This window comes from Scaptodrosophila lebanonensis, unplaced genomic scaffold (assembly GCF_003285725.1).
Source record: "Scaptodrosophila lebanonensis strain 11010-0011.00,11010-0021.00 unplaced genomic scaffold, SlebRS2 tig00000024-arrow-pilon, whole genome shotgun sequence".
NCBI lineage: Eukaryota > Metazoa > Arthropoda > Insecta > Diptera > Drosophilidae > Scaptodrosophila > Scaptodrosophila lebanonensis.
The window spans coordinates 1,970,255-1,997,003 of record NW_022060538.1 but is presented as its reverse complement, the minus strand read 5'-3'; the positions used below and the strand labels follow the sequence as shown (position 1 = coordinate 1,997,003).

At 38.7% G+C, this 26,749-nt stretch overlaps 1 protein-coding gene across 4 annotated transcripts in view; it reads right to left on the bottom strand.

Moving 5' to 3' along the window:
* LOC115620510 (polypyrimidine tract-binding protein 1) overlaps window positions 1-26,749 on the bottom strand; it is a 217,378-nt gene that overhangs the window by 159,906 nt on the left and 30,723 nt on the right. For all 4 annotated transcript variants that reach the window (XM_030513769.1, XM_030513772.1, XM_030513770.1 and 1 more), the window contains one exon: window positions 1,697-1,795. In XM_030513769.1, the coding sequence (XP_030369629.1) occupies window positions 1,697-1,795 (99 nt within the window). The remainder of the gene's footprint in view (window positions 1-1,696; window positions 1,796-26,749) is intronic.

The following is a 26,749-nucleotide window of genomic DNA, read 5'->3' as shown; positions in this document are numbered from 1 at the left end:
TTCACAACTAACGTCTACAAAATGGACTTCCTTTGGGCAACCAGCAACCAGCAACAAGTTTTCGGTGCTGGCCAAGCTGCAAACTGAAAATACACACAACCAGCCCCGCTGACAAACGTATTTGTCTTTCAGTGTTGTTCCTAGTCTGCCTACAGTTGCTGTCATGGCCGGGCTTAGTTTGGTTTTGGTTTCTGGTCAGCAGCCAGTAGAAGAAGAACCCGAAGCAGCAGTGGAAGCAGAATTTAATTTTGTGTGAACTCAAAATGTCGGCCAACTTGCTCGTTACGAACGTCGTAGCTTTTGTTCAATCAGCACATGCAGCTGTGGTATGGCACTGAAGCTCCCTCAAGGATAACACTATACGGCAACATTTGTTTCGTTCACAAAGTGAATCGGCCACGGACACAGCCACGGCTCAGCCACAATTTCAGCTTCATCTGCAGTGCGTTAGCATTCACCACCGCACCACCGAAGGGGTTCGGTTTGCGGAAAATCATTTATTAAACACAAAGTGACAAAACAAAGCAAGAGACGGATAGCAGGCCGGCCCCAAGAGGCGCGCGCGCACAAATAATAAAAATAAAAAAGTAAAAACAAAAAAGAAACAAATTAAAAACACATTTATACTGGTTAGGCCTGGCGGTATGTGCGAGCCAGTAGTGGATAGGTAGTGGAGTCTGCTTGAAAAGCAGCCACGCTTTAAAATGTTCATCAAAAATCCATGCCCATTATGCAAACAACGAGCACCCTATTTTCAGGTACAAAAGCAAGTACATTATGCATACACTCCTTTCTCTTCGCCCATTTCCCGTTTCCCATTCCTATTCCCATTTCCCGTGGTGCGTTGTCATCTTCATCGTCTTTAGTTGGCCTGACATTCATTCAAAAATATATTTATGTGTGGCATTTAAGCGAAAGGGCAACACCAAAATAAAGAAATATGCGTTGACATTTATCAAACGTGACGCGTTTCACCAAAATATTTTAGCCCCATTCAACCGACCACCTTTCCATCACCTTTTCCTACTTGACATCATTGTTATGTGTGCTATGCTGTTCAGTGCTGTGCTGTGATGTTAAAGCAACAACAAACATAGCAACGGCATCAGTGCATTTTAGTGTCATTAAAATGCGATCACTGCGTATTAAAGCTGTAGTCAAATGGGGCGCCACACAAGGACCAAGGAGCAACACGACGCGGCGGCGCCATCTTGCCGCCCATTTGATTTAGTGGCACACATTATTTAGCGTAAATACATATCTATGTGTCAGTGTGTTGGGGCTGGGCTGTTGCTCACGACTCTTGTTGTGTATGTGTGTGTGTGTGTGCGAATATGAGCATGTAATAATGTCAACAATGGACCCAGTCCCACATTGTGCTTGCGATCGAACGAGGACGCGTCTGTATGTGTATCAGCTTGCCACCGTTGTCTTTGCAGGATTTAGCATTTTACTGCACTTGTTGAGTACTGTATGCCATCGGTTCCACACCCTCTGCCCTCTGTTCTATTCTATTCTACTCTATCCTGCTGCTGAATGCGGGTCGCTGGGACGCGATTTGCAATAAATTTGCATTATTTTCTCATTCATTCGCTTAATTTACTATTTCATAATAGCCCGCAAGTGCCGCTCGAGAGCTGCGGCTAGAGTTTATGGGAGCGACAGTTAGCCGAGGTTTGAATGGTCGGCGACTTACCTTGACTCCAATGTGAACCGGTGAGAATTCCGTTTTGTGTATTGAAGGTATCGGTATCGGCAATGGCATAGGGAGGGGGCAGGACATCATGGTCGCTACCTGTCAATCACATGAAACGAAAAGTGAGAAACTCGTGGTTAGTTTATTATTTGGGAAATAAATAAATAATAATAGTACAAATGTACACAGAAGTTAGTTAAATATTTAGGTGTGTGGGACATAAGCTGCGCGAAATAACTAACTAGGATAACGAGTTTTCTCGTTTTCTCTCTATATCCCTATATTTCGTTAGTTTAGTTTAGTAAGCTTGCTAAGTTTATTTTTAGAACACAACGCTGACTTTTGTGAACGCAATAAATATCTAGGACAGATTAGTTTGCTTTCATTTGCAGATAGTTTATTGCGTCAAATTTTATCTGTTTATATAGAGTTCTTTCAAACCAAGGATTAATTAAAAATAAGTGAGCTTCAACTAAATCATTATTTATAGCAATTTCGCTCATTAAAGAGAAGAGCGTGGAAGAGTATTGGCACTGCGTAATATAAGGATGACAATACATAAAATTATGGAAAATGTTGGCAGAAATAAGGTCTCGGTGGAAAACTTGTTAAAGGACCCCGAAATATGCGATATGTGAAGCCTCAAAAAGTCTACCTAGCCAGAAACTCCCTAAGTTAAGAATGGGTAGTTAAGAGTGGGTCTCTCATGATATGGGTTGCGTTCGGGTTTAATGGAAAGATTACGACGCATACAATGAATCACAAAATTATGTAGAGCTATTGGACACTGTTTAATGCGCCCATCCATACTGCAAACTCATCACTAAAGCTTTTTTGGCATTCCAAATTTCCCCTTTTAGAGTAACCTGCACCCGCCCCGGACTTAAATTCGAAAGAATGTCTTTGTGTCACCTTGCCTGTACGGGTTTATGCCAACGAAAGGCAATTCGGAACTCTAGAAGAGTTAAGAGAAGGGGCGAAATTGGACATTCAAATACTCCAAAACTAGGTGAATTCAAAGCCAGGTCGAATAATTAAATTTTTGAACAACAACGGGTGTTCCATTTCAAATATGTTCATCGTTTAAAATTCTTTTTGTTTTACTCTTTTTTGGTTTTAACAATTATTTGTCCTAGTTAATTATTTCGTTTGAAAATATTGTGTATAATTTTGTTTATTATATATTCTTATGTTTTATTTGCTTTATTTTAATTGAAGTTTATAGAAGATTATCTATATCTATATTAAGCTTAAACAAAAATTAGTTGTTTAAAAATATATTGAACGCTTCAGGTGTTATACTATGAAACGTAGTTTATTATTATAGCTAATTACAGTGAAACATCTCTTGGCCGGACACTCACCGTCGACCAACTTTTATCCGGCCAAGGGGAGTCTCCGCTTAATAGGATATATAGAAATTGTTTCAATTTTTTGCTCGTTTTAATTGTTTTTCTATTTAGGCGGTTAAAATAAATTGACTTTATTCAATATAAAAAATACGTTACGATTTTGTAAATACTTATATGAAACACTCAATTAAAAAATGAACATCCAAATTCATTTAATAATTTTATGTTGTAAATTTTTTCCTTAAAAAACAATTTTTGAGTAAATGTGCGATATTCAGAAGTGCAGTGCTTGGCTACAGCCATAGTAGAAGAAAACAGATATTCACTACTCTTGCAAATTATTATAAAACTAAAATATTTTCCTATTGCAACCATTCCTGAGCTAAATAACAACACATTTAATGTAATTTTCAATATTTTTTCAAGAACTACTATTATTATGTATATATCTTGCAGAACTGAGCATAAATGTGAAATATTTAAATAATAACAATAATATGTGATCAAATAGCGGAAGTTAACATATTTTATAAAAACCTTGTAGTAGATCACATGGGTATACGTAGAAAGAAATAAAAGAAATATGAAACTATTTTGCATGCATTTGAAACGTCCATTACCAAAAGGTACGCGTCCGGCCAAGAGAGGTTTTCTTTCAAATTTTATGTGCTTATGCATGTCAGCGTCCGTTAACCCGCGTCCAGCCAAGGGAGGCTTTGGTTCGAATTTCTCGAAAAATAGTGTCCGCGTCCGGTCAAGAGAGTGTCCGCACAAGAGAGACGACCTTGCTCTAAAAAGTGCACCAAAACGTATGTTATAGAAAAAGTGTCCGCCTAAGAGGGGTGTCCGGTTAAAAGAGGTGTCCGTTAAGGTGGTTTTCATTGTATTTCGTTGGATATTTTAAGGCTTGACATATTTAAACTGAACATAACAATGAAGGATCTAACAGATAAGTCGGTCGTAAGTGGTTCAATAGTTAAATTACGATGTTTTATTATCTGAAACGTTGAAATTATACACTGTCTTTAATTATCAACATCCAACTATTTCTGCTCAAGCTTCGCAAAAAAAAAACAAGAAAAGAATGCTAAAGTCGAGCAGGCTCAACTTCTAAATACCCTGTACCACCCCACAAAAAAGAAATTAAATTAATTAAATTAATTAATTAATTTTATTAGTTAATTAACTAAAATAATTTAATTAATTAACTAAATTAAATATAAAATATTCCATGCATGCATACATACATTTACATTTACATCAGAATCGTGCCTTATGCGTGTTTGTGTACTTGTGCATACTTGTTGGATCAGAAAAAATGAACCAAGTTTGGTTATTCTATTCTATCGGAGACCCCTGCGTTCATACAGACAGACGGACAGACGGACATGGCTATATCGACTCGGCTTGTCATGCTGATCAAGAATATATATACTTTGTGGGGTCTACCAAGCCTCCTTCTGTGTGTTCCATGTGCACTCGCACAAAACTAATATACCCTTGTACCCTTTGGGTACAGGGTATAAAAATACCACAAATACGAGTACATACAGTGGGCGCCAAAAGTCTACATACGTGTGATTAGACGAGTCAATTTCGAAGAATTACACAAGTTATGGAGATTCATTTAAATCGTTTTCTGCTTCTGGAAAACAATATCTTGTCCATATTTCGGCTGTACGTTGATCACCAGTCAGTTAGTCAGTTGTATTAAGCTCTTCCTCAATACTGCGCTCATACTGACGGGATTATAGACTCATATCGTGATGGTGTCGGGTGCGCCTTTCCCCTTTCGGTATACAACGAAACGCGCAGCACACAATTTCTGTATTCGAAACATTTTGTCATAGCGCAGGCCAGCCTACGTAGTCGTACATATATCAGTCATCAAATAGTTGGCAGCTTTTCGCACGTCCTTCACTGTTACAAGGGTGCTCGGTCCCCAACCGTTTGTATCACTGTTGATATTGCAATTTTACTCCTTTTTCAATTTCACGCGTTGTAATAGTAGCAGCCAAAGCTGGGCGAACCCTGTTGCACAAATCACGACCGCATTTAACGCGATGCACTCTCGTCGTTTCATTTGTTGCAATTCCCCCCCACCGTCCCCTCCCACACCATTCAAACACCGTCATCAGCATTGGTATTATTGCCGCCATCGTTATCATTGTCATTTCCGTTCGGCGAATGTTTGTGCAACGATGTCAACAGTTTTGATGGCTTTATTTCGTTTCGGGCAATCGCCACTGAGGCACCTCATACAGCCAAATAAATCAAAATGCTGTATGCGCTTCTGTTGCTGCTTCTGCTGCTGCAACCAATAAAAACTCTCGACTTTGTCAAAATACGAGCAGCGACTCTTAAAAAAATAAATAAAGCACAAACAAAAACTACAAAGTAAAATCACAAGTGAGCATGCAACGTTCAAATTAAAATTGCATGACAAAGTGGCAACTGTTGTCAGAACTTTGCATCAAGACTTTGCATCAGTGGCTCATAAAAAAAGTGGCATGCTGGCAGATTGAATTTCGAGCGCCTCCTCTCGCTTATATCGTTTTTTTCCTACTACTTAGCATGTTCTCTTCAAAACAATTGAGCAACTAAAACACTTAGATAAAATTATGACAAATAAAAATGCTTTGATGGTTTAAAATATATATCTCTATATATATAAATAAATAAAAAACAAAAAACAACTTTGTCATCGAATTACCAGTTCAAATGTGTTGCTCCCTCGTCCATCTGTCATAATTTTGGGCGCAACCTAATGGACACATTTTGTTTCCGACTCGTCAGTTATTGACAGCCAACAGCAGCGACTTGTCAGTCAGTACTCAGAAATATTTAGATATATACATACGTTTGTACATTTTACGCATCAAGAGCAAGATATCATTTTGTTTTTGTTTCAATTCCTATTTTCAATGTGAACGGCATCGATTACCACTTCGCGCACTTTCGCTACAAGTGTGTAGACCTCGGAACTGTCGCCTCTCTAGCCTTCTAGTTCCAACTTGTTGTCCATGAATTCATCAGTGTTACTGCCCTACAATTCCACCATTCCCAAGCTACATATAGTTTATTCACTTTCTAATTATACCCTGTACCCGTAGGGTAAAAAGGGTATACTAGGTTTGTGCGAAGTATGTAACATGCAGAAGGAAGCATGCCTGTCTGTCCGTATGAACACCTGGATCTCAGAGACTAAAAGAGCTAGAGACACCAAATTTTGCACAAAGGTGCCTTATGTGTGTACGCTGTGCAAGCTCGCTCGACTTTAGCATTCCTTTCTTGTTTATGTATGTATGTCTTGAATATTTTATTTCTTTTCAAATAATCTTTTTTTAATTTTCCTTTTTTTGTGGAGATTACAGGGTATTTTACTGCCGGGCTTGCTCGACTGTAGCGTTCTATCTTGTTATACCCTGTACCCGTAGGGTAAAAAGGGTATATTAGGTTTGTGCAAAGTATGTAACATACAGAAGGAAGCATCTCCGACCCCATAAAGTATATATATTCTTGATCAGCATGACGAGAGAAATCGATCTAGACATGTCCGTCCGTCTGTCCGTCTGTCTGTCCGTCCGTCTGGATGAACGCAAGGATCTCAGAAACTATAAAAGCTGGAATAACCAAAGTTGGCATCCAGATTCTCCTAGGTCCGAGTAAGGACGAGTTTATTTTATTTTTTTTAATTTCCCCCCCTTCCCCCGCTACAGAATTTCGTCAATAGCGTCCACATTTCAAATGCTACCTAAACCAAACTTTGCACACATAATTTATATATAATTGTCTACTGTTGTTCAAAATTTTATTCAATTCGGTCAATTCTAAGAAAAGTTATTAGCGAAACAAATTCTCGCCAGTACAACCCCCACAAACTGCAGCAACAAGTTCGCTCTTCTTCTTCCTCTTTTTGCTGCTGCTATGGGCGCATATAACTCAGTGACGTAAGTTTGGTAACTTATAAGGTGAAAACATATGGGTAGGTTATGCACAAACAAAATAAATACAATTGGACACATTATATTGAGCCGGGCTAAGACGGGCAATACCTGCTAGTATATATATATATATATATATATATATATATATATATATATATATATATATATATATATATATATATATATATATATATATATATATATATATATATATATACTAGCAGGTATTGCCCGTCTTAGCCCGGCTCAATATAATGTGTCCAATTGTATTTATTTTGTTTGTGCATAACCTACCCATATGTTTTCACCTTATAAGTTACCAGTAGGAAGGCATTTAAGGTATTTAAATGAACATTTTCTGTTCTTGACAAAAAATTGTTCAGTAGTCCGTTACATTTTTGTTCTTGCCAAACTATTTCTTTAAACGAACATGACCACTATAACTAATATTTTTTTAAACCTCCCCCCTTTGGAGTTAGAATTTTCCAAAAGCCTTTCTTAGTGTGCTCCTACACTATGATGGATACTATGAAAGGATACTTGAGTCCAAATTTCATCTTTTACCGTTTGGGCTGTGCGTTGATCACCAATTAGTCAGGACAAACTGTTTTATATATAGAGATAACGCAACGTTTTAAGATAGACTATGTGCAAAAAAGGGGGAATAATTATAAGGGTATATCCTAATTTTAAATTCAAATTTGAGTCAATACGGTCACGCACAAACTCGGAATATGAAACACGGCACTCGTGTCAATGCCGTGCAGCAATGAGCCACGATCAAAAAGCACTGACAATTCTCATCTCAATTTGCTAGAGTAAAACTTTCGATAGTTGAAGCCACCGATACCATCAAAATATCGAAGTTTGAATGCAATAAGCAGAATATTTAAATAATAAAATCTAATTATTTATTGAGATCGATAAGAACAAATCATATACATACATACATCTGCCCGCAATGCGAAGCAGAATATGCGTAGCTCCGTTATTCGGTTTCTGCTTTACTATCGCATACGCAGTCGTTGCTTAGCGACGGTAGCTGTAAACTTTTGGTGTTTTGCCTTTGCAATTAACATTAAATGGTCAAAACGAAAGAAGATGAGCGAGCCAACAACTTGAAGTTGTTGTTGTTGTTTTGTATTTACATGCTTCATACATATACAGGCATAGATACATATGCTTGTACATATGTATGTATGCATGGGCACACATAGACACGAACTGTTCCCAACTATTTGATATTTGATATATGGCAAGTAAAAAACATATTGCTATATTTTAATCGTTGAATGCCAATTTGTTGATATAGTTATGTTGATTACATTACCCAAATTTGAAATCAATCGGACTAAATTTATAACCGGATAAAAATCGTAGATTTTTCATACAAACGTTGGAGCTCGTTTTCCCCCCTTTGGAGCTCGAATTTTCCGAAACCCCTTCTTAGTGCTCACTTTCACTATAAGAGGGATCTTGTGTCCAAATTTCAGCTTCCTAGCACTTACCGTTTGGGCTGTGCGTTGATTGCCAATCAGTCAGTCAGGACAAACTGTTTTATATATATATATATATATATATATATATATATATATATTTGCTGCGAAATGCTCAGCAGACGCATAAACAAACTGACAGTGCGATGACAGCGTGGCAATAAAGAAGTTGGGTCGGACAGGCAGACAGACTTCAACATATATATATATATATATATATATATATATCTCTTTCTAACTCTGTATATCTTTATGTTGAAGTCTGTCTGCCTGTCCGACCCAACTTCTTTATTGCCACGCTGTCATCGCACTGTCAGTTTGTTTATGCGTCTGCTGAGCATTTCGCAGCAAATTGCTTTAAGTGCTCAAAAGTGTCACTTGCATGCACGCATAGCGGGTGTCTGTACCCCGCCATCCACTATCCGCGAACCGCCCACCTGCGTTCTGCATTGGAGCTGGACAGACTAATTAATGTATGTACGTAGTTTTATTTATACACTTGCTGACCGAGTAAACGGCGATTTACGGTTGCTCCTTGTTGCCGCTTTGCCATGCACGACAAGTCAATGTCGTCATCATTATCAAAAGTAGAGTGCCAAAGTGCTGCAGCCGCTTGCATTTTAATGACGACAACAAACGGAAATTGACGTTGCCTGACTTTTGCGGCAAGCGACAATGCTGCTGTGTTTTTATTGTGACACGCGACTTTGAGCCGAGCAGCGAGGTGGCACTACTCACCACACACACACACACACACACACACACACACACACACACACACACACACACACACACACACACACACACACACACACACACACACACACACACACACACACACGCACGCTGAAGTTTCCTAACAACTACACAGAACAGTGGTGCGAATACAAACAAAATTATCGTTTAATTACTGACTTATTGTACAAATAAATATATACTACACAGGATCAATATAGCTGCGATCAAGGAAATAATCAGAGTAGGAGTTCACCTTCTTCTAAATCCAAACGAGATCTGAATGTTATATTCAAGCACGTCAAAACTATCTTCGACCGCACTACTACCAATAAGTATTCGTAGATATCTGAGCGCATAGCAGGAATAAAACGAAAACTCCAAAAAATAAAATAAACTCGATTCGCATACAGACTAAAAGAATCTACATAGCAGATTGACTCAATGTGGGCTAATCCGTTTCGAAAATCCAGGCAGTCATCCAGTCAGACGCAACATGCTGATTAAGAATATAAGATGCTTCTTTCCGCATCTTACATACTCATACTTTGCGTACAATTCACCTTTTGGGAACAGGATATACAAATTATTTACCACCTCAAGCCAAACATAAGAACTCATTGACTAAATATGTTCTATAGTTCTTAATTACAAACCATAAAATGATATTTGTTAACTGGCATAAGAACCATGGAAGACGAAAAATTTAATGTATACAAGTAGTACATGAACTGGCTTATTTTTATAGCCTGTACCCAAAGGGTGAAAGGCTATACTAGTTTTGTGCGCATGTATGTAACACACAGAAGGAGGCGTGGCAGACCCCACAAAGTATATATATTCTTGATCAGGATGAGAAGACGAGTCGATATAGCCATGTCCGTCTGTCCGTCTGACCGTCTGTCCGTCTGTCCGTCTGTCTGTATGAGCGCAAGGATCTCAGTAAGTACAAGAGCTAGGATAACCAAAATTGGTATCAAGGTTCCTATAAGCCCTAGGCAGAACGAGTTTGTTTATTTTTTCTGATACACCCCCCCACTCCCCCGCAATTCGTATTTTTTCTTATAACTTCCGTAATTCTCGGAATTTAAAAATCAATTTTGGTAGGTACATCCAGTTAGTACTAATGTGTCCGTGTGCCAAATTTCATCATGATAGGTCAATTCTGAAGAAAGTTATAGCCATAAGTAAAATCGCTGCTCATGCGCTGCCTCTGTCGGCAGCGCTGCCCGCAGCTGTTGTTGTTGTTGCTGCTTTGGTTTAACTTTGTGCTGCATACATACACGCATATAAACACGCATAGGTACGTGATGTAAATGTATGCTGTTTAAACTGAACATAAACATGTATTCTAATTTAATTTAATTAATTATTTTAATTAATTCATTCATTCATTTTTTTTAATAATTTAATTTTTTTTTAATTTTTTTTTTTTTTAATTTTTCCTTTTTGTGGAGAGTACAGGCTATTTTACTGTCGGGCTTGCTCGACTGTAGCGTTCTATCTTGTTTGAATTGCTTTTCTGTCGCCCAAACTCGGTGCCTTAGCTCACGTGCATTCTCAAATGTAGTGCTGACGTTTTGATTGAAATTAGACCACTGTGCACATATGGAAACCATATGGACGTTGCAACGGCATTTGTAATGCATGCCCGACTTTCTGTGCATGCGTGCGACGCCGCTGCGCTGCATGTGCATTTGCTTGTCATGCACTCCAATGGCACTTACAACGTGCAACAGCAACAGGAACGACATTGATGCATGACCCTAGTTTCCACCCACCCACCCACACGCCAGCCACGCGTTAATTTGTCCAGCATTGTGGCTGCGTTTGACATTCAAGCAGCGTAATAAATGTCGAACAATGCAAACGCCACCCACGCCGCCAAACTACCAAGTGAAATGGTTTTTGCCACAGTTGCCCCACTAGGTGGCTTCCACCGGACCCGGTGCCAGCCAAATACTCATAGGCCCATTGATTAATGCTCCGTTAAGTTGCGGCCATCGTTCAGCACAATTCCTCAACCATGAAGATAGAGGCAAAATATATGGCAAAACTTGCTTCAGAGCGGCGAACTGTCTGTCTGTAGCGCGTCACGCCGCTGTCATTGCAACAAGTTCATGACATTTAGTCAACTGTTGCAGTGAGCCGTGGCCGACATTGCCGACAATGCCGCCGTTGCATTTTCTAGTTGACTGAGCATGCGTCGCTTCGCACAGATGCGGAAAATGCCCAAGCCGGCGGCGAGATCAGCCAAAAGCATCACGGACAGCGACAGCGGCAGCAGCAGCGGCAGAATTATCAACATCGACAACAACAACAATAACAAAGACAAAAGCAAAACAAAAGCAACATAAGTTGCAAATCAAGCGAATGAAAATTGCACGGGAATTCGTGCACTTGCAACAGTTCCGACCGCTCGCCCTCGGCACTAATACCAACGAGAACGAGAAATATTGCACGGAACACAGAATGCGGCAACAAATGAGTTAACAGGCAGGTGGTGGGCGGACAGCGCTGTTGTCTCGACGCAGCTGCTTAGCAGAGCATTGAACTCAATGGAACAATATTGAGAATTGAGATTTCGGGCACAGTATTACTTAAATGAAAATAAATAGAAAGTCAGCAACTGAATAAAAAAGCCAGAGCTCGAGTCCCTTATTAATACTCCAAGACTCATACGATTTTTTTTTTATACCCTGTACCCAAAGGGTACAAGGGTATATTAGTTTTGTGCGAGTGCACATGGAACACACAGAAGGAGGCTTGGTAGACCCCACAAAGTATATATATTCTTGATCAGCATAACAAGCCGAGTCGATATAGCCATGTCCGTCTGTCTGTCTGTATGAACGCAAGGATCTCCGAAAGTATAAGAGCTAGAATAACCAAACTTGGTATACAGATTCTCCTGAGACCGAGAAAGGACGAGTTTGTTCATTTTTTCTGATCCACTCCCCCACTCCCCCCCTATTAACGATTTTCTATAACTCCCGTAATTCTTGAAATTTTGAACTGAAATTTGGTAGACACATCCAGTTAGTAATTATATATCCGTATACCAATTTTGATTATGATAGAATGATCGGAAAGAAAGTTATAGCCATATAACCAGGCCTACTGCACACATACATACATATGTACAAGTACACAAACACGCATAAGGCACGATTCTGATGTAAATGTAAATGTATATGTATGCATGCATAGAATATTTTATATTTAATTTAGTTAATTAATTAAATTAATTAAGTTAATTAATTTAATTTAATTAATTAATTAATTTAATTACTTTTTTGTGGGGTGGTACAGGGTATTTAAGAGTTGAGCCTGCTCGACTTTAGCATTCCTTTCTTGTTTTTTATTTTTTTATGAATAAGAATACAATTCCGATTATAGGTCAACAGGGGAGTTTGCTTACATATACTTGTACATATGTGTAGTTTCTATTTCCCAATCTCGAAATTATTCTCGTGGTACAGACATTCAACCAAAATAAAGTTGGTTGTATTAATCATTCTTGTGATATATAGTTTATCGATTGTGGAGAGACACTTTAAAGACTCATAAATACCTAGGTAGGTAGGTAGGTAGGTATGTAGATCGTAGACTTACTTAGGCCCTGAAGGATGGCCCATTGCGATATCGCGTAAATACTTAACTTGGATACAAACAAAAACGTTTCTTAGAAAAGGTATTTTCATATACATCAACAAGTTTGTCCTGACTGACTGATCAACGCACAGCTCAAGTGGTAAAGCGTTAAGAAGCTGAAATTTGGAGTCAAGTTTAGAAAGTTAGAAATCCGATTAACTTTAAACTTGGTTTATTTACTCTTAAAAGGAGTAATATTTTTATACCCTGTACCCGTAGGGTAAAAGGAAGAATTTCGTCAGTAGCGTCCACATTTCACACATAATTTATATACAATTATTTACTGTCGTTTAAAATTTTATTTAATTCGGTCAATTCTAAGAAAAGTTATTAGCAAAACAAATTCTCGCCAGTACAACCCCCCCCAAACTGCAGCAACAAGTTCGCTCTTCTTCTTCCTCTTTTTGCTGCTGCTTTGGGCACATATAACTCAGTGACGGAAGTTTACCTGGGTACAGGGTACTACACTGTCGGGTTTGCTCGACTGTAGCGTTCTCTCTTGTTCGTATTTAAATAACAAATCTTTGATATCTTAAAATGATAGTAATTTTTCTTTAAACTTTTTAAAATGACAGTTTACATTCAGTTAATAAATATTTAAGGAAATTAAAGGACACTTGGTTTGAAAATTAAAAATTTCATATATATTTCTTTAGAGATAAGGTACCAATCACCTATTTGTGCATATGATCAATGTCTTTTTTTACACGGCTGTTTATGAATTAGGAGTATTTCTTTTTCAATATACATGTTTTTTGCGTTAATTTCTTTCATGTTTTGAAGAAGTGATCCGCCCAATTTGGCCCACTCTGTTACGATTGCTCCATTTAATTCTTTCAAGGATCTAAATTGTCTGCCATGCATGTAAACTTATAATTGTAAGCACAAATGCTTAGCCCAGCAAAGACGGGCAGGAACTGTTGGTAGTATATAAAGTAATGAGTCTTCATAAGGTTTTTAACAAGCTGTATTTGACTATAACCGACTCCATAAAGCTTTTATATTCTTAATAAGCATGACGGGACAAATTGATTAAGGCAGTCTGGGCTGATTGATCTAGGGATACAAAGTAGAAAGCAAGTAAGTAATTGTTACCACCTAATTCAATAATGCTATTATGAATAGTCGCTTTTTAAGGATATATCGCTTGGTAGTATTCCAATCATGGCATTTCGTATATGCAAAGCAATTTTTACATATTTTTAAATCTAAATCTCAGCTAAAAGTATAAATTTTCCTTTCAAACACAATATTAATCAATTAGTTTAGAAAGGTGCACACGGAGCACTTATAGCCGTCCTGTCATACAAAGAACCACGCCAAGGAAGAACCTGTGCTGCGACTCAATGACTGACTGACTGTATCAATCAAATCATTGCAAAGTGCATTAAAAAGCTCAAAGCGTTTAGATTTGTGACACTTAGGAGCGGATGAACGGCATCAGCCATACTATATAGCAGGAGCAGTGAGAGCAACAACAAACTGAATGGATTCTAGAATGACAGAAAACATCCGACTGCCTTAAAGCTGCATGCGAAATTGTGCAGATTTAGCGTGACAAGTAAAAGTAAATAGAAAAGGATATGCGCACCTCTTCATCCCCTCCCTCTCTCTATCTGTATCTGTTGAAGTGCCACTTTACGCAAAGAATGGCGCCCATATTTTTCACGACTCTCGGCGTAATGCGCAAAGAAAACACGGCAAGAAGTTGCACACAAACTTGTTGCTGGGCAATATAAAATGGGAAATGCCGGAGTGAAATTGAAAAGCAAAATGCAGCATTTGCATAAATTTCGTTTACGGCGATAGCGATGGCGAGGCGCTGGCGACAAGAAAGATGACGAATACACGTTGGCTATTGATCGGAAGCTCTATGGTAATGATAAGAAGAGCAGACAGCGTCGACACTGCACCAGCTAGCAATAAAGTGGAAAAGCGAGAAATATAATAGCACGCTCTTGTGCGCTCTGACTAGTTCGCGTATGTATGTATGTGTGCGATATGCATTTTTGATATGCCAGCAATGAAGCGTGTCCTGACGGATGGGTCTTATGTAGTGTGCTTTGTGGTTGGTTGTGTGTTGTTTTGGCAAGTGCCGAGCTTAGTGCCGCTTAGCGCTTATGCATGCATGCATGGGTGCGACGTATGTATGTAACGCCTAAAACTATACAGCACGCGCAGTAAATGCGTTGAAAATCTTTTTCTCTAAAGGATTTACCAACAACAGCCAACACCACACCACACCACGACCACCGACTCCTCCGCCGCCAACAGCAGCTGGAGGGGAGCATTACGTGTTGGTGCCTCCATGTGGTTTTGTTCGGCATCAAATTGCATTAGTGTTGAAAGCTGCAATCGCAAAAGAAGACTATGTCTGTGCCTCCACATTTGTTTTCCTTGCATCAGACAACGTAGACGACAACGCGACGGCTACAGCTACGGAATTTGTGTCGCCTCTTTGCATTTTGACGCCATCGCCTTTTTTGGCGGTAGGCCCAGGCTCAGAGTTCCGCTCTATTCTACTGTAGCTTGTGCTTGCTCTATGTTTGGGTGGCTTTGGTTAAGCCCATTCTAGAGCAGTCAGTAGAGTGCTGCTTGCAGAGCGTTGCAAGAACATGCTGCATGTAACAGCAAGCAGCTATCATTTATCATTTACCTTCCTATCTACTCCGCATACTCCTGTGTGTTTGGATGTGTGTGTAGGTCGGTGTTGTGCGTTTCTGTGGATTTGTGCATAATTAAAAATGTCAACGCACAATGGTTTAGGTGACAATGCAATCACGTTGCACCAACACAGCCCTGGCCGAAAAATGAAGACTTAGCCATGCACAGAAGGATAAAGTGGAGCAGAGCCCCCAGTGTTCTGGGCTTTCAACTTTGAGAAGAGTGACAACAATAGGTGGCAGAACTCAATTATTGAGTTGACAATTTGACAATTTGGGCCCCGCAATGGATCTCATAAAGTATGAGTATGATGAAAACCAAAAATATCGAATGGTTTTCAGGTCTCTTAAGTTATTCTTATTCCTCCATAAATTGGGCATTGCTAGATGGATTTTCATTTTTCTCTGAAGACTTCGGGTAAAAAAAGGTTTTCAGAATTTACCATCCTACATTGTCGTTGGTTTTGGCCCCTCTAGGAAGCCAGTACGATCCATTACTGTTACATTTTCATTTTCATTTCCATTATAATATTTATCGTAGAAGTGCCTCAACACCGTGGCAGTATTTTGTCAATACTCCTGTAGCCGGTAAACATTTGAGTCTCAAAGATAGTAGGGCAACAAACGGTTGAGCCCCAAAGTAGTAGATCGTAAGTTGTCGAAGGTAAAAAGGGTATATTAGGTTTGTGCAAAGTATGTAGCATACAGAAGGAAGCATCTCCGACCGCATAAAGTATATATATTCTTGATCAGCATGACGAGAGAAATCGATTTAGACATGTCCGTCCGTCTGTCCGTCTGGATGAACGCGAGGATCTCAGAAACTATAAAAGCTGGAATAACCAAAGTTGGTATCCAGATTCTCCTAGGTCCGAGAAAGGACGAGTTTATTTTATTTTTGGCTATTAAGCTCGAAAAGACTTACAAAACTCTAAACCAAAGGAGAGATTAGCATGGGAGAGAGAGAGAGAGAGAGAGAGAGAGAGAGAGAGAGAGAGAGAGAGAGAGAGAGAGAGAGAGAGAGAGATATTGTGAAAACAGACGTACGTACCTATCTATTTGGTATCTGGTTAATCCTGAAGGAGAAAGTCGACGACGGGGCTTATTCAAAGCGCCATAAGCCGTTGTCTACATAGTTCTACTTCCGCTTCTACTTTGCACTGTTGTTCAATTTGGTGGGGAAATCGGCGGGTAGGTGGTAAGCGCTTGCTTGCCAGTAGACAAACATTTTTCACAAATTAAATGAAAACACCTGATGATGTTTGAGTGGCTCGGGTGGAATTGTATTTTTTTCGCCACCATGCATATGTGAGTGCAGAAATCTGTCTTGTGCCATTTTTTGCTGCTGTTTCTTACAGCCAAAACAAACACTGTACGAGTAGAGTAATATTGCATTGTATAGCAGCCGTCTAAAATGAAACAAAATAACACAGAACTGGCAAACCCGGCGGCAACCAATTTCAAGCGCTAAACAAATGGCCACACGTACCGTGCAATGAGCATTTGCTTATTGTTTGCATTGCAGTTTGTACATGCAGTCTGTACATATGTACATACACACACATATACTCGTATGTGTATGTGTTCTGTGTATTTCTTTTTTGAAATTTTAGTTTACAAAACAAAACATTTTAACAAAATTAGTTTGGTTGTTGGAAGCATGTTAAAGTATTTGTATATAATATACAAAAACATGTGTGGGGCCAGTTGAACAGCAATATTAATTGATTAAACTCTTGTTTCCCAGTGCGTGTGGAGCGGGCAAAGAAGCTATCATAACATAGATGGGCCCAAAAGAACAACAAAATAAAACATAGAGCAAATTATTTTGTTTTTCTTTTTTCATTTTTCAAATTAACAATAACAATCTTTACATTTAAAAAAAAAATATATATATACCTAGGAGCGTATATATTGCCTAATTCTATCAAAAAACCTAATGAAATATCTCCAAAAAATCGAGCAGAACTGAAGGAAACAAATTATTTTAGGCTGAAAACAGAGGTCAAAAGTTACTTCCCACATTTGGTTGTGGTTTTTTTAAATCTTAACAAGAAACATTACTAAAAGTTTGCCCAATGTTGTTTTTTGCATTTGAAGTGGCTTTTCAATTTGAAATTGAAGAAATGGTATTATATAAGGTAAGTTTTTGTGTTCTCAGTTATCTGGTTGCTATAGAAGCTCGAACAAAATGGCTCATCTATATATGTACATAAGAGCTGTCGACGGCAAAAATAAAATATTTGTTAGCAACAGTTGTGGTTAATGATTAATAATTGAAGCTGTTTGCCATACCACAAAAGGCATTAAGTGCGTACAACAGGTTTGGTTTTTCAAAAACGGAATCTTCTGAATACTCAGCATTTGTTTATGTTACAACCATGGACACTGACACAGTAAGCCATCGATCCTTTTAAGTAGCCCACAAAACGAGCTTTTTTTAATACATTTGTTAATTTGTGTTGTTGGTTGGTCAAGCGACCAACGACCGCAAAAAAAAATTAAAACGTAGCCGGCCTAATGAGCCTCAACTCAACTGAACAGCAACTGGGCTTTTCATAATATTTTGGTCTTGACAGCGACGAGTGTTATTGACATTTGTACGAAAATTTGTATTTCTTTTTAAGGTTTATCTTTCTGCTTAGTCCATTCGAGACATGTTGATGTTGAAAAAATGTTTTTGTACACGAGAAATTGCTTGGCCGCTGCAGCAGACATATAAATTCCCATTTGCCATGCCAAATTAATGACTTCAGTCAGGCCTTCCAAGTACTCGAAGTTGTCTTGACTTCTAAGTATTTGCGTACACTTTGGCCCAGCTGATACCCTCAAATGATGATGAGCTCATGCAGTTGTAGGAAAACTTGTAGGAAAACTTGTCAAACAACCTAACCAGCTGCCGGCCGGCAATGTTACAACTGCCAGAAGAACAACAATAAAAACAGCAGCGAAACCTGCTACAACCAAGAACAATGAATGAAATTATATTGTAAAATAAAACCAACTACATGTGTACGTCTTTAGTTACATGTCGTGCCATTTTATGGCATACTAAGTAGTATACAACGCTAGTATATTAGTTTTAGTGCAAATGTATGTAACCCACTGAAGGAGGCGTGGCATTATTTACATATATTACATATTCTTGGCCACCATGACGAGATAAGGCGATAAAGCCTTGCTCGATTGTCTCACTCCTTAACTAAAAGTGATTTTTTATAACTTTTTTTTAAATCTTCGAAATGTTAGGGAACACTTCTCCTCTTAGTAATAAACGTAATGCCAATTCGAACCATAATTGTAGACTCTGGGAATGTTCTGACAGCAGCTTATTATACTCATTTTATTTGTACCCTTAACATCGGCCGCCCATGGCTACATACATCTGCATGCTGCATATACACGTATGTATTTGGATCCATTAAGTATATCCGATTGATGTTTCATGTCTTCTCACCGTATGTTCATGTATACATTATTGTCGAGTGTAATGAATTGGTAGAATTTTGATTTCATTTGGCATGCAAAAGGCACATCAAACACGTAACCAAGTCGATCACAAGTGACACTTTCATCAATTTACCATCCACACACATCCGACCAATGCATCCCTCCAGTTATCCACAATAATTAGCAACGAAATCACGTGCAAGATGCCGCTGGACACACGATAACAGCTGCCAATTTCAATTAAAGAAAAGCTGTCCGCACGCCAATATCCTCCGCCCTGCCATCAGTGCCCGCTTCTGCTCCTTTGCTACTGCTTGGGACACCGGTATTCCCTGGGCCCGACTCCTTAGGAGGTCGTGACTAATTAGAAATTAAATTGACAGAAAACGTGTTTAACAATGTCGGGCTAATTTTTGAGTGCAGCACTGCTTCTTAGTATTCGCAAGAAGGACAAAGTGTTCACAGTATTCCGTTAAATTATATTCAATTATATTCAAGCTTTTATATATCGCTCCCTACAACAGCTATATATGAAATTCGGCTACGACTTCATATCGATTTTTATCGACCTTTCTTAGGTATTATCTATTCATCAGATAAAATCAGTTAATATACATACATATGTGCCGAATATTTTTTGATACTTCATTTATAATTTCCACTTAAGCTCAAACGGTCCCAAACTTGCATGTGAAAGTAAAAGGAATGGCAAACATCGTGCAATCCTCCAACTTCTTTTTCTTTCGATCTCTTATATGTATGTACTAGCAGGTCTTGCCCGTCTTTGCTGGCCTAAGTAAAATGTGCTTATAATTTAAAGTTTATTTACTTCGACGCTCTCTAAAGTTTTTTAAAGAGTTCATTTTCCACATACTTGAGCCCAAATTTCAGGCCCCAAGAAAAATTTCAAAAAACCAAGTATGCAGTTTTTCTTGGAATTTTTCTGGGAGTATACAAACCAAGTTTGAAATTAATTGTAAATTATAGATTTTTCATACAAACTTTGGAGCTCGATGTCCCCCCTTTGGAGCTCGAATTTTACATAATCCCTTCTTATCGCCAGCCTACACTTTGAAAGGATACTTGAGTCCAAATTTCAGCTTCCTAGATTTTACCGTTTGGGCTGTACGTTGATCACCAATCAGTCAGTCAGGACAAACTGTTTTATATATAGTACTTGTATATAGATGAAGGTCCTCCTCAAATTGTTCCAAAAACAAAACCGGCTTAAACCTTTACATGCAATTTTTATTTAGGAAAGGATATAAAACGTACATCATTACTTGAATACCCTGTACCCAAAGGCTGAAAGAAAGGGTATACTAGTTTTGTGCCAATGTATATAACATGCAGAAGAGAGCATCTCCGACCCCATAAAGTATATGTATTCTGAATCAGCATGACAAGAGAAATCGATCTAGACATGTCCGTCTGGATGAACGCAAGGATCTCAGGAACTATAAAAGCTGGAACAATCAAAGTTGGTATCCAGATTCTCCTATGTCCGATACTCCTATGTCTGCCTGTTACATATTTTGCACAGACCTCATATACCATTTTACCCTTCGGGTACAGGGTATAAAAACGGATTCGCATATAAAAGCCCCTTTTATTTTTTTACTGGAGGCAAATTATCAATTCCTGCAACCTAACATAATAATTTCCCACCATTAGCTGATATCATTTATCTTAATTCAGATGCACAACTCAAATAGAAAGCCTTCATCATGCAAGTCAGACTCATTCTTATGTGTTATCGAAACCTCTTAAAGGTTTATTTATTACAGTCTTACATTTGAAAAGATAGTGCGCCTAATTACATGTTTGCCTTTAAGCTAAATACCGAAATTGAAAGCTACTTCATTGCGGACCTATTGAGCGGTCACACAGGACACACACTGACGACACCAACAGATGTGCTATACTATTATCCTGGGCAGTCAACCGAGCAGCTAACTGGATAGACAATGCAGCTGCAGGTGCGGTGGGGGCGCCATGCGTGTGACAGCGAAAAGCAAGCGTGGCCAGCAACGCGCAACTATGAAAAGGTGTAAAATCCAGAATGCTATTCTCAAAACAACCTGGGCACAAAATTTGTTACGCCACAACCCCCCCAATGCTCATATATTCTGCAAATAGACAAACAAAGGCAAGTAAGGATGTGCGACTAACTGCTTGTCTGACTGCCTGCCTGACTGACTCCGTGCCTGCCTGGGTGGCTGACTGCGACGTGGCAACAGAAGCAACGTTGGCAACGTCTACGTGTAGTTTTAATTAATTTAATTTCACGCTCATAAAATGCCAAACAATGTGAAAAACTCATTCACATGCGTGCAACAGCACTGTCTGCTTCGCGATCATATTGCACGTCCCCCCTACACAACCCCTGACCCATCACACAGTACTGCCTATTACTTGGCCTGTCTCGTCCGTTCGAACAAGGAAAGTAGTGCAAACAAGTCCTTAGCACAACAACTCATGAACCAGGCTGGAGCGGACGAGTCCGGGGCAGATCCTGAAACTGCATTATTGTTTGCCGTCGCTAAGTAATTAGCACTTTCTCGTGGGCCAGCACGGTCTGACCCGACACTTCGAGCCAACTAATTTGTCATAATTCAATTGAGACTGCGATACAGCAGAAAATTAGCGCAAAAGTGCAAACGATGATCGCCGATGCTCATGTGTTTGTTGTTGTTGACGCTGATTGCTGTGTGTCAGTCAGTGAGTCAATCAGTCAGTTAGACCAATAGAAATTTAAATGGTCATGAGTTATAACAAGTGGCTTTTCAATTGCAGCACATAATTGGAAGCGTCATAATGCGATCGCTCTGTTCTAGCGGGCCTCTCGTTTAGTATGTCAATCGGCCAGTCGGCCAGTTGGACAGCGCCGATGCCGGAACATTCTCGATTAACGTACGGCGAGCATTTCTGGGTTATTTGCCGTATTTGAAGTTTAGAAGAAAAGTATCATTTAACAAAGCATATTTTATTGCCATAAAAATTGCAGCGATATTTGATTCACCAGCACCTATTGATCTTGTTGGCAGACTACACGCGATGATCGTTAAACAAGAGAGATTGTTACAGGCTAGCAAGGCTGACGGCAGAATACCCTCACACAAGCTGTTAGCCGATAAAACAAATGAAATAAACTTGTATTGCCAAGTCAGACGATCATTCAATTTTTCTCGTCATGCTAATCAAGAATATTTTCATACATAGCTTATGGGGTCGTATATGATTTTCTCGGCCAGTTGCACAAACCACATACAAGCATACCCGTTTTTCGCTTAGGGTACTACACAGGCTGTAAAAAAACAGCTTGCAAAAGTATTTTAAAAGAGTATCTTAATAGTAGCAACAGCTGTTTGCATGCTCGTGTATCTGCAAGCTATTATTTACATTAAATTTCAGCTGGTATTATGGTTTTCCAGCGAATACTGCTGATGTTTTCATGCTGCTCCTATTTAAGCTGTCTGTCTGTCTCCTTCTTCTTTCTCCTCTTGAATTTATTGTTTACTTCCCCTACCTTCCGCAGCATGTGGCGAAATTGTTTAGATTACGATCGCCGTCGTCGGCGTCGTCGTCTACTAATTTTCAGTTATTATACTCTTCACTGAAAACTGTAAGGGTATATTGTTGTTCATAAGCATGTTGTAACACCCATAAGAAAGCACCGTTGACGATTGCATCCACTTTTTTTCACAAATCAATATATCACATAGCTGCCACAGACACGTTTTAATTTAAATATAATTTCTATATGAGCAATTTTTTTAAAAGATATTTGAAAAAGAAAAATTCGAAATATTAGGAATTTAATGAAATTGGAAAAAAGTTTAAAATTCTTTCTAATAAATACTTAGATTTTACAAGAAGCGAAACATATAATGTTACAGCAGAAAAATATGTTGTTGTTGTAGAGAGTAGAAAAGGGTATATAGGTTCGACACAAACGAAGATATATTCGTAACTCATTTATTTTGCTTTTCTACTATTTGATGAAAATAAAGTGGGACAAACACAATTTAATACCCACACACATACTATACGTCGAGTGTGTTAATGATTTGCTCCGCTGCGCCGCATAATAAACACGAAGAACATTAAACGATTCCAAAAACAACAGTTCAGTTAAAGCAAAAAATCGTACAACTTGGGACATGGCACTGTTTTGAAATCATTCTCTATAAAATTGTTCATTTTTAACAATTTTGAATGCTGATGTTGCGATGCAACCGCCTATTTTTCACACTCCACACAGATGGTATAGATATAATAAAACAAAAAAAGAACTTGCATATATATTTCGAAATAAACTTGGTTTAAGTGCCAAGTTTTTGAACGTAATTGTGGCTTGATGTCTTAAAAGATATCGAGGTTTCTACGAAATGGCGGATAAACAATTATTAATTTATTTCTGATACATATTCATGTCTGTTCATTTATCTGTCACCCCCCACTTCCTGTCGATAGCATAGGTCGATTTTTAAGAAAGTATAGAAGCAAAAAGATTCCGGATGTCCACAACAGTTACTTAGATCTGACCTTTTTTTTTTCTAAATACAAAATAATGTACATTAAACTAAGTTCCTTTATTAGTTTTAATTATTATGTATACAATTATGTATATCAAAAATTTTACATTTCATGAGCATAACTACTTGAAGCTTGGTCGAAATATAAGACTTAAGTCATAAATATTGAATACAATTTTTTTTTTTTTAATGTAAAACTGAGAATTTTGTGATTTTAGATCAAACAGGAATTTAAAATCGGCCGTAGTCGTTTCGATGTAGAACAACCTGGGTGTACGTAAAATAAGAACAACCATCTAGGGTTAATATTGAAATATGATACATCAGTGTGACTTACAGCAATAATAATATTCTTTGACAATGTTCGTACTATCAAATTTCTCATTAGAAAGTACTAGGTTCCTTTTGCTGTGTGATCCAAAAGTTTTGCAACCATATTATCTACTTACAGTTTGGTTGCAATATTTCTATAAACAAAAATTGATTTTAATACATACACGCTTCTTAAATCATATCATTTCTATGATATCGCGATCTCACTTGGTCGGGTTCGAAATGATTGAAACAGACAGGCATCAGTTTTATCATGGGAGTGTACAAGTAGTATTGTTCATTTTGGAATATTATTACCAACAAAATAAAAGCCTCAAACTGTTCAAAACATGCACGATTGCTGGCACGCCAAAATAGATCAAATAAAATGTAGTTCTTGCACAAACTTTTTGATGGTTGCTCAGTTCTCGGGAATATCAAACCTTATTTATTGTTCCTGACGCCGTATTATTTCGATTTTCAAGCATAAATATTTAGAAAGATCTGTTTTTTGCCTTTGAAACATATTGCCTGCTGTCTGCTGCGAAACTGATTGAGTGACTGAGTCCTCAGTGTTTATACTCTGTAAACAAAGGGTATATCCGACTACACGAACACCTGGATCTTGGAAACACATAAATAAAACTTTTGTACACGTAATACCATTGTCACTCTAATACAATAATCATCCGTAGTCATATGAACACCAAGAGCTTTTGGGTTATAACAACTAAGGACACCAAACTAGGCATAGAGACTTATTTTATCTGTAAGCAGATCATGTTGGCACAGGGTATACAAGAGTTAGCGTTCTACCTAAAAACTTGAGCAGTTTGTGCTCCGTTGTCTGTTTTGACTGTTTATATTGTGAAAATTGCCGAGATCTGGCATTGCAAAATCTTTATCGATGCCGATAATTGTGCTTTGTGTCTTGTTTAAACCGATTAGAATCGATGACCGATGTGTAGCATTAGCCTGCCACAGCCCTTAGGATTCACTCTTTTCCATAATAAGAACTCTCAATGGAGCACATGAGTGGCATCCCGTTCACCAAGAAAAACCGTAAGCAGCAACTCGTCAAACACATCTCTTTTTTTATAGAGTGGAGAAATGTGGCGATTGCCACTGCGACTGTATAATTTATAGCTTTTATTTTCAGTCAATTAAGCATTTTAGCAACGCTTCGAAGAAGCTGCCACTCGCAGACGACCCCCTGTCAGATTTATGCTTCTAGCCAGATTAAGAAATGGCGATGCATATCTCAAGAGAAGCGCTCCTTAGGTACACATGAGATGGAGGTGCATTCAAAGGCTGTATAGAACAGACGAATTTACTGCATTGTGACACAATTTGGCCACCACAAAGGGTCTCTATGCGGCAAACCAGCAACCACACATATAGTAGCTGCAACAATGCTCGTCCAAAACCTACACGTATTTGGCACTCAGCCAAGGAAACAAAAACCAAGCAAACTCAATGCAAACAACAACCAAGCCAAAGACCTCAACTAAGTAGCTTTGCATTCACTGTATTGCCAGCGGCAGAGGCAGCAACAACCTGTTGACTGCCCAAGTGTCCGGACCGTCCGGCAGGTCCTCACTCATAGTCGACATTATCTTCGTGCCCATCATGTCTTCCTCTACAATGCGAGCACGAGTATGTAGTATGTGCCATAGAAATGCTACACACTTTGGCCTGCAAATCACGCAAATGAAATGCACAAAATATGCGCCATTTATATTACCAGCAGCAGACACAGGCCACCACCCGCATTTCCCGCACCATTTCGAACACACGACCGGTTACGTGTGCGGCGGCACTCGCCTAGAAGTGTGGCAAAAATATGAGGCAAAAATATGGCATCAGCCGCATTCAGGCCGCAAAAGACAGTGCACGGTGCACAGTGCACCGCTCTGCCAGCAGCCACACTCAATTGCGCACTAATTTAGCACGGCTCACACTTAATAATTTCTTTTCATAATTGAGCGAATAAAGTGACGGCGAACTGAGCGATAGGGCGACTTTGTCTTTGAAGTGATTTAAAATCTGCGGCAGGCACTTTCTTTATAGTAGGATAGCATCGTATGCAGTTGCAGTCGAACTGTTCTTAATCACAATTATCGCTTAATTATGTAACCGAACCATTCACGGTTACAATTTACGACAATGAAGTAAAATACTGATACAGTGCGCGGCTTACTCTGATACTACTACATATATTCCGCAAATACCCTATTTCCAATATAGTTGCTTTTTCTATTTTTAGAAAGGCTAAAAGCCAATTGTACATACTATATTACACACAGAAGGCGGCTTGCCTGTCCTCATATTTTAGAAGCAGCTTGGTGACAAGTATCAACAATCTCATTCCCGGGAACTTTTGAACCATAATAGGTGGAGTCAACAGTCTCGGAACCCGAAGACTACAGAAAGAAGCATATCCGACGGGTTTTTACTAACACCACAACATATCATCCCCAGGTCTGGCAGAAATATTTTCAATATTTACTTTGGATCCAATGACTTTAGAAAACGCAAAATACAAATTATTTAAAGCCTCTTTATATCAAATTTCTTTTAGCGATTTAATTTAACCAATTTGGTTCCTCTAGCTCTTATACTTTCTGAGACTTTTGCGTTCAGGCCTACAGAGGAACGGCCATGGATCATGCTGATCAAGAACATATGTATATACTTGGTGGGGTCTAAGATAAGGTATAGAAATGGTATATCCTTATATCCGGCCTATACAGTGGCCGGTACTAATGCGTACATGTAAAATTTTTACACAAATCCTTTAAAGGTGCAACAGTTGCTATTGGTTCGATTACCTAGCGTCCCAAACATAACGAGCTAATGGAATGAGTCGACGAAATATTCATTCGATAAAGATAGGTTAATAGCGG